The following is an 8,846-nucleotide window of genomic DNA, read 5'->3' as shown; positions in this document are numbered from 1 at the left end:
GGATACAAACTCTTTAACCTTTTCACCATTTCAGAATGGAACATTTATGTTTTGTGGATGTCTCTGTTCTTTGTGCTGTAATATTGGGTGAGTATGAGCTAACTCAGTTGTCTGGTGTACAAGGAATATGGTACAGAACTTAAAAGTGGTGTTTTCTTTTCAGATAGGCTATAGAGACCAAGTCATGGCAGTGCAATCATCCATGTTGATGTTGGCCTGGGCAGTAATGCCAACATTTCAGAGGAACATAAGCCTCCAGGTTCAGGGCTAAAGTGCAGTATGTGCCTGTGAAACATTGAGGAAGCAAGTTAAGTTTTGATTTGAATTGTTTAATGTGGAAAGTCACAAAAATCCAGTGCAGGTAAGTAAATTTTAAATGTCAGCTACAGTATGTTTAACATATTTAATTTAACTGTCAAGAAAGTCACACTTAGAATGACTTTTGTTGTTAGCTAGTTATCTACATGCTCTGCTGGCAAACAGCCAACCACAGGAAACTTAATTATTATGAATATTAGTGGGTATGAATTCATCAAGTTATTATTACTGCTATTGATTTAACGGAGTATAAATTCAGTTTTTAATTAGGTTTGTCATCTGGTGGTATGATCAGGATATAGGTTAGGTTAATATTAAGTTTTGTTTTTCAACATTTTAACAGTTGTAAATAACCAGCCAGTTATGTTGGCAATAAGCCCACATACTAATTATTTTCACCAACAAGAATGGCTAAGGATGTATTGCCTAAAATAATTTCTTTTATATTAAGCTTAATGGTAACCTACAGATGTTTTCCATCTTCCCTGGTATGCTGTTAGAATAATAATTTGTGGTTATATTTATTAATCATTTATTTTTAACTTGAATTACTTGATATACAACAGACTTGTGAATACAATTATGAAAATACAATCTGGGACCAGGATAAAGAAACTGCAGTGGTCTATGTTGTACAGCACTGCAGTGTTGTACCACCTACAGCTGATCATTGTGTAATTGTACACTTCTCAATTTAAAAACAGGTTTTAACCATGTTGGAAACTGCGTTACTAAAGCTAGACACTTTGGAATCCTATCCTAAATGATTCTTGTAATGTTCCATAGAGAGTGACAGATACTAAACAGTTAATATTAAATATGTTCATTACAACTAATCTTATATTCAGGACAAGCAGTCAAAACAATGCATTCTGGAAATTAACTGCAGGACAATTTTGAACGCCTTTAATTAAAATACAGACAACAAATGTGTTACAACGTAAATGCAGGAAAATTGGCCAGCTTGGGTTCTTGAACATCCACCAGGAAATGAATTACACCAGAAATACCTGTTGAAGAAGAACTTCATACAATTACTTTCACATAAAATATCTGGTGAGAAGAACATTTATTTTAATCTTATACAGGCATGTCTCATAATGTATAAAGGATCAATTCCTGAAAGGAAGCCATGGAGTATGATAAATATATATATATGCACCCTATAAATTAATTATACATTATTTTATTTCTTTGCCTTCATCTCAAAGGCTATGCATGTAGAATTATGTAGTTCGAAAACTAGTCGTGCGATGCAAGCACAAAGTCGGAGTTGTCTGTATGCAGTGTACATTACAACACAGCAGTAGATGGAAATGGCACAACATGCACTGTGTGGAATTCCATGCTGGTGCGTTTCAATTTTACTAAAACTAGCAAAATGTAATTGATTTGGTTAGTTAATAATAAGCAGATGACAGGACGAATTAATTTTCCATACCTTCAAACAGTGACAAGGGTCTATCAGGAGTATGATATTGTTGTTTCCCATAAGACATACACCATTCTGCAAATTTGCAGGCTCGATGAAGATGTTTGAGGTCCTGAAAATATAAGTGTAACTTGATATTTACATATTACCTACAATGACAAAATAAAATATTTTGGAACCTTACATGTGAAAATTGCTTGAAACAAAAAATTTCTGATGCTAATGCTTCGTAAGTTATTGAATGTCATGTAATCAAAGTAATGTACCAGAATTTACTTTCTGTGAGGATACCATGTTTAGGTACAAGGTAGGAGGAACTTTAAAAGTTAGCAAATGTATGCTTAGTGTTAAAATGGTGGTGTGTTCACCAGATAAAATACTGAGTAAATACTGCTTGCAGCTTAGTAGCCATAGAAGAATAAAACATATTAAATAAATTTGTTATTCTTATTCTTTAATAATTGTAATCATCTGTGACATCATTACCACACAAGGTTGAACATCTATTACATTAGTGTTACCAATTATAGGAAATTAGAACATAATTTTGGAACAGCCTTCAATAGTAAAATGCCCCCGCCAGATTTAATGAAAATCCATTCAGCTGTTCTTGAGTATTATAAGTGTATGGGCAGACACTGACAATGATTTCACCATGACACACTGTCACAGGTCTTCATAGAGTATCATGGGTAATGATGTCATCATGGAGGATCATCTGCTCAAACGCTTGAGCTTCTGTGACATTGGTATTCATATTTGTAAGAAATTAAGAAATACAAATTCTGACCAGCCTCAAATAGCATAACCTCCATCCAAATGTCATTAAAATATGTTCATCCATTTATGAGTTGTTACGTGCAGATGGACAGAAACAGCGAACTTAATAGGCATTCTGCAGGGATGCAGACATGCCAAAAATGAGTCATCGAAGGTATCGTGTCTTACCCCAGTTAAGTGATATAGAACGAGGAATGTGTACCCATTTCCAGCTACTCCATGACAAATGCTGTAACCCTTTGAGAGCATACCTCTCCTCCACACCACATCCCCACATTTCAATGCTGTTTGGAGATACTGATCATCACCAAACACCTATTGGAAGAAATAAAATGTAACTTTGTATATCAATAAATGAGTCTGACTTTAATATATTACATATTCAAAAATAATGACCATACAGACTGCTACTTGCTCTGTCTACCAATCCTTGCTGCAAACAAACAGATGATTTGAAATCTACTTTAGAGGGTGCAAAGCAACTTTCCATGATACATTACAATACAATACACAATATAATAGAATCTGCTGGGAAAAGGCTTTAGCACAGAAGTAAAAGTTTGGTAGAAAAGGACATAAAGAATACAGTAATCCATTTTCCAGTTGTGGATTTTCATTTTTATCCAGTTTTAACCAAATATGGTGTTTGGTTTTATGTATCTGTGATTTGTAATATGCATGCACACAAAATAAGTCAGAGGCTTCCACACTATTAGACCTGCATCTGTGGGTGGCAAGTCTACAAGGGCAACCAAAACCAGTTAAATCAAGTTAAACTTCCACAAATGAATTATCATGACCTCATGCCCTCTTGATTGGTTGTGTATGAAACAGTATATAGTTCCTGCTGTACCTTATATGCTTGGGCAAACAGAAACACAATCCCAGGAGCTCCATGACACCACTGTACCAGTCTGTCCGTGTTGTTGCCGAGGGATGAAGGAAAGTTACCGGAAGGGAAGCATAACCCTTGCAGATAGTCAATTGTTGGGCGAACCAAATTATTGAGATCAGATTCAGACATGTAGTCCTTAGCCTGCACAGAGTAAATATCACAGATAACCAGACATTACAACTTTAGAGGAATCACCCACTTATCTGAGGAAATTTCATATGTCCCTCAAACCTGAGGCATTCAGGGTAACAACAGTAATCCATTGGTTATTAGATACCTTGGAAAGACTATCAGTACAACAGCAATACTGCAACATATAGAAGAATAATGCAGGCACACCACAAACCACAAGTGAAGCATATAGCCAAAATGCAAACATGTTTTGAAAGAGGTGGTATATTTATTCTAATATGAAGATATGGAAATACATAACTTGCACAATTTATTGCAGAAACATTGTCCCTTCCACAAAAACTGAAGATGTTTGATGCCTGTAACATAAGCAGTTTGACTTAAAATCCAATTTATAGTTTTCAGGATTTTTATTTTGAAGAGAGTTAGGTGTGCTTAAAATAACTATTAGCTACTACGCACTTGTCCATTTGCATACTATACTAAACCAGCACAAACTATGTTCAGGAGCACACCACTACAGTAAACAGAAAAACTGAAATTGTTTACATCTGTTTTAAATGAACTAGACTGAATTTGTTGGAATATTTAACAGCAAAGGGAACAGTTTATGTTTGGTGAGTAGAACAATAATAATCTCTAAAAAGAAATACATTGTGAGTAAAGCAAAATTTAAGACTTCTGTCTGAATGAATAAGCCATGAATTACTTTCATTACCCCTTATAAAGGAAATGTGACATAACACAAATATAAGAATTGACTTCATAGAATTAACACCATTGGAAGTGAAAGACCATACAAATGAAGTGTCTCTAAACATTAGTTACGCCTAAGTAATAATTACTATTTTGGCATCATGTAACACTACACATGCAGAGGTATTAGGAAAGAAACACTGTTGGATGTGTGAAAATGAAAATAGGGAAACTGAGCGCTACATATGATGGAGAGTGAAGTTGGCTGTAGACACCGTACTGAGTAACAAGTCTGTTTATCAAGCATGAAACATCATAGTGATCAATGCTAACATTTATATTGCAATGAAAATTGATTATTTTTAGAGACTGGAATTGTGGCTATGCCTAAGCAGTGGAAAATATGACTATTTACTACATGCCCAACAAGCCACGGTGGTCTAGCGGTTAGGACACTGGTCTTGTAATCCTGGGGTCTCGGGTTCGATTCCCGGCGGTGCCCGAATTTATAACTTGTGTTGGGCAAGGCCGTGGTCTAGGCAACACGGAGTTTTCCTCCGGGGGTTTCTCCGTGGCATCCCAACAATTACTCCATTCACACACAGAAGAAGGCAATGGCAAACCACTTCTGGATCATCTGCCAAGAACGTATATGAACAGGTCCCAGTCCGAGAAAAGGATGGAAGGATCCTGTTCATATGGAGCTGTCGTCAGACAGAACACTAAATAAATAACTACATGCCCATGTGAACAAATGGAGCAGAAACTTGGACATGGACCATGATGTTAGTAGACAAACAGCATCACAGATAATACTTTGAAGGAGTATAAAAGGAAAAATTAAAAGACTATAAGATTAAAAAATAATAGAATTTGCAAATAAACACTTAGGAAGTCAAATTAACAAACAGAAGAATAATAATGTATGGAGATGTTTTTGAGAATTTTGAGACAGAAGTTGAGGAGGAGGAATTATGGGAAAACAGAGACAGATGGAGAGGTTTGGCTGCCAGAAGACCACATGAAGTAGAAAGTTGTAGAAGGAAGAGGAGGATGAAAACTTTAGGATTAAAGAAATTTATGAATTTACATAAATTTTCTGAATAAAATGTTTGAGGCATCATTACATGACAGGCGATACAAGTGTACTTTTCTTTGCTTTACAAGGACCTGTGAAGAAGCTTTTGTTTTAAAATGCTGTACCTGAAGCAACATGTAGAGTATTCCTGATATGCCGTGTGCCGCTCCCAGATAATATTTTCCATGCCACATATACATCAAGGGTACATTTCTGCCCTCCTGTTGGGCAAGTTTTTTGCCTGAGCTGAGAACTGCAGATACCACCTAAGACAATTACATTAAACATTAAAGAACACTTGTAAGGGGGAAAGTATGTTGAGAAGTGACAGTGATAGTATCACTCTGCAGTAACAAGCAGAGGATTCCTGCCAGGCCATGAGTAGCACCAATGTAATACTCCCTTTGGCACATAAATATGAGTGCCTGACCTGACTGAAGAAAAGCAGATACCACTTTTTGCATTCTTCTGTGAATCCTTTCTAACTTTCCAAGTTTAGTGGCTAGACAGAAGTGGAAAGCCGTATTTATAGTAAAGTTGTGAAGGATTAATGTCAACACGTTTCTAATTTTAAGCATTAACACAACAACGAACCTCTGTGTCATTTGTTATGCTGCTGTGTTTCATTAATTAAATGGAGCATCCACAATTTGATGGACTCTCACTTGCCTTCAGTTACTGATCTAATTTAATCTATGTTCTAGGTATGTGCCAAGTGTAGGAAAAAAAGTATTTTCTGTCATTATTTACTATTGTATCAAAGATGGGTGATGATAGGTTAAAGTGACACCCACCTGTTGAATGATTTTGGAGTCAATTATGTCTTGTCCAAGATGTTTGTGTAGGTACAAAAGAGCAAATAAGTATCCTGTTCGTCCATATAATATCTCATCAGGTAGATCTGAGCTCAGATTCAATACCTGCGGTAACATCTTCTTCAGCCTAACAACATGAAAATGAAATTAAATATTATACCAAAGTCTTTATAACACTTTGGATTAAATATTGTGAGGTCAGGGGCTGGTACAGGTTCTAGGGATGTCAATATACTTGCACCACATATCTAGGAAAATGTCACCTGACACACTAAATGATGGTTAAAAAATATACATCAGGTCCCATTATACCTGTCAATGCACTCTTGACACATAGGCTCCACACCCTGTCTGTGATACAGCAGAGCACCAATGGCCAGTGGACCTGCATCCCCATTCAGAAAGCTTACACGGTGATTTTTGAGCTTTGAAAGCACTCTCTCTGTCATTTTCAGAGCTCTCTGGAACACAACAGTAACCTATGTAACCAATGTTTCCTAATCATTCTTTTTAGCTGTATACTACATCTTATGGTCTTACTTCTTCATATGAGTTGTCAAGCCTCTGACTCATCAAGATGTACAACAGGGCTATTCCAGATGTTCCAGTGTAGACTGAATAATCGTGACTATCACTCTCATGAAGTCCTGCATGAAGTTCAGTTAACAATTTATTTATAGCAGACAGCAATTTCTCTTGAAAATCTTGAAGTATCTGTGGAAATAACACATAACTGAACAATACATAAACCTAGGAACTTCTTCATATCAATATATTCTTCTTGCATACAGGTGTCTTCTGATCCTACAAAAGTGCACCTTACAGGTTAAATTACCTTTGTTAGATCTGAACCATTATGTGCACTTTAGCTTTTCTGTTCTTTCTGAAATGAAAGTTTGCTTCTTCTGCAAATGGTGTCACATCACAGAAATAGTGCTAACAATTCCTTATATTTAATGTACATGTGACACGTACAACAGCACCATGACATCTGAGACAGTAAAAACACAGTCTGTTTTGAAGGTTTCTTTCAGACATAGAGATGATATAAATGAACATAGAACAGCTATCATATGTATTATTTTATTATTATTATTTATTTAGTGTTCTGTCTGACGACAGGTCCATATGAACAGGATCCTTCCATCCTTTTCTCGGACTGGGACCTGTTCATATACGTTCTTGGCAGATGATCCAGAAGTGGTTTGCCATTGCCTTCTTCTGTGTGTGAATGGAGTAATTGTTGGGATGCCACGGAGGAAAACTCCGTGTTGCCTAGACCACGGCCTTGCCCAACACAAGTTATAAATTCGGGCACTGCCGGGAATCGAACCCGAGACCCCAGGATTACAAGGCCAGCGTTCTAACCGCTAGACCACCGAGGCTTATCATATGTATATATATTTTTAAATAATAAATGATAAGGAAAGTACAGTTATTGAGTATATTAGGATTATGGGTCCTGAATTCAGACTTTATATTTTAAAACAATCTGATGTTAAGGAATGAAAGTTCATATAAAAGCAATCAATGAACAAAAAAGAATGCTCAAGTATGAAGTTCAGTGAATAACACTTCAATTTACAAACTCTTTTAGATGACATTATTCAATAGTAAAAATTAAGTGACATGTTTTGTAAATGTCAATGTTGCAGATTTTTTAATCGTGGCTCATAAATATTTTGAATTTCGTGAGTGTGTCTTGAGTTTGAGTCGCATAATTCATTCTTTTAGTGCTGGCTTAAACTTATTTATATCATAATTTACACTTTTTATAGGAAGAGAGGGGGAAGATTACTGAATAGTTTAATTCCAGTACAGTAAATTCCTTTCAATATTTAGTGAGGTTAGTGTTTGGCACATTAAGGATATATCAGTATCTTGTACTTATATTGTGAATATTTGAGTTTGTTTGGAATATTTCTATGTTGTCCGCTACAAATTATAATAATGAAAGCAAAAGCTCACTGGCTAGTGGAAGAATATTAAATTAAATTCATCTTTATGCACAAACCTTCCCATCTTCCAAATTGAAACCACTGTTCTCTTTATTCGGCACAAAATCATCGTACGGATTCTTAAATTCCCTTTTATCTGCCATTTCTTCATTAAAGTACAATATCAAAATAAACGATCGTTTTCTAACATGAAAAATATATTGACATAAATCAAAGCCCAAAATCACACAGCTGTTCGGTTACCATGACAACCATCTACGAAGTAGGTAACCAACAAATCAATGCAAATATGAAATATCCCCACAACAGCGATGTTGATACTGGTCTTCTAGGTTTGACAGTATAGACTTATAATTATCATATCTTGAAGATGGAGGCGATACGTTCTTCCGAAACATTGTTGACCACAAGACTACACGGTTTCACAACCGAGACCGCAATCGACATGAATATCCCATTTGTAATTTCCCTTATATTTTATTTCTCGGTAACGACGACTGTACGAGAACAATAATTTCGATTACAATATACGTAAACCACCATCAAAATTGAGATCTGGACCCAGTCTTTAGTGCAGGATGGATTGTTTATCAAGAAACATTGGAAGTGAAAGAATAATGAAAGTTGATGTTCGCAGATATTTTACAACTAGAAAGATCTAGGTTAATGTATCCAACAACGACTTAGTATTAAAATCAAATGTTTATAAAGTCGGTTAACATTCAAAATTTGAAATAGGACA

At 35.7% G+C, this 8,846-nt stretch overlaps 1 protein-coding gene across 1 annotated transcript; it reads right to left on the bottom strand.

Moving 5' to 3' along the window:
- Positions 1-833: 833 nt before the first annotated feature.
- Positions 834-8,413, bottom strand: LOC110840016 (lanC-like protein 2). Its single transcript, XM_022084683.2, has 9 exons — positions 8,161-8,413; positions 6,687-6,860; positions 6,459-6,607; positions 6,126-6,273; positions 5,457-5,597; positions 3,384-3,566; positions 2,699-2,845; positions 1,760-1,862; positions 834-1,328 (listed from the first exon to the last, which is right to left on the bottom strand). The coding sequence occupies exons 1-9, from the start codon at positions 8,245-8,247 to the stop codon at positions 1,252-1,254; spliced, it is 1,209 nt and encodes a 402-aa protein (XP_021940375.1). The 5' UTR covers positions 8,248-8,413; the 3' UTR covers positions 834-1,251.
- Between the last annotated feature and the right edge of the window lie 433 nt (positions 8,414-8,846).

The sequence above is a fragment of the Zootermopsis nevadensis genome, unplaced genomic scaffold (genome assembly GCF_977971745.1).
Source record: "Zootermopsis nevadensis isolate Lab colony 2312 unplaced genomic scaffold, Znev_1.0 Znev_ptg000001l, whole genome shotgun sequence".
Lineage (NCBI taxonomy): Eukaryota > Metazoa > Arthropoda > Insecta > Blattodea > Termopsidae > Zootermopsis > Zootermopsis nevadensis.
Note: the sequence above shows the minus strand (reverse complement) of the source record. Positions and strands in the feature narration are given on the sequence as shown.

Excerpts from the sequence above, each read along its gene's own strand:
- LOC110840016 (XM_022084683.2), bottom strand. The coding sequence starts at position 8,247 with ATGGCAGATAAAAGGGAATTTAAGAATCCGTACGATGATTTTGTGCCG. Across the intron at positions 5,598-6,125 it reads ACTCCAAAATCATTCAACAG|GTGGTATCTGCAGTTCTCAG; the intron begins GTGGGTGTCACT and ends TAATTGTCTTAG. Across the intron at positions 2,846-3,383 it reads TGTTTGCCCAAGCATATAAG|GTGTTTGGTGATGATCAGTA; the intron begins GTACAGCAGGAA and ends TTCTTCCAATAG.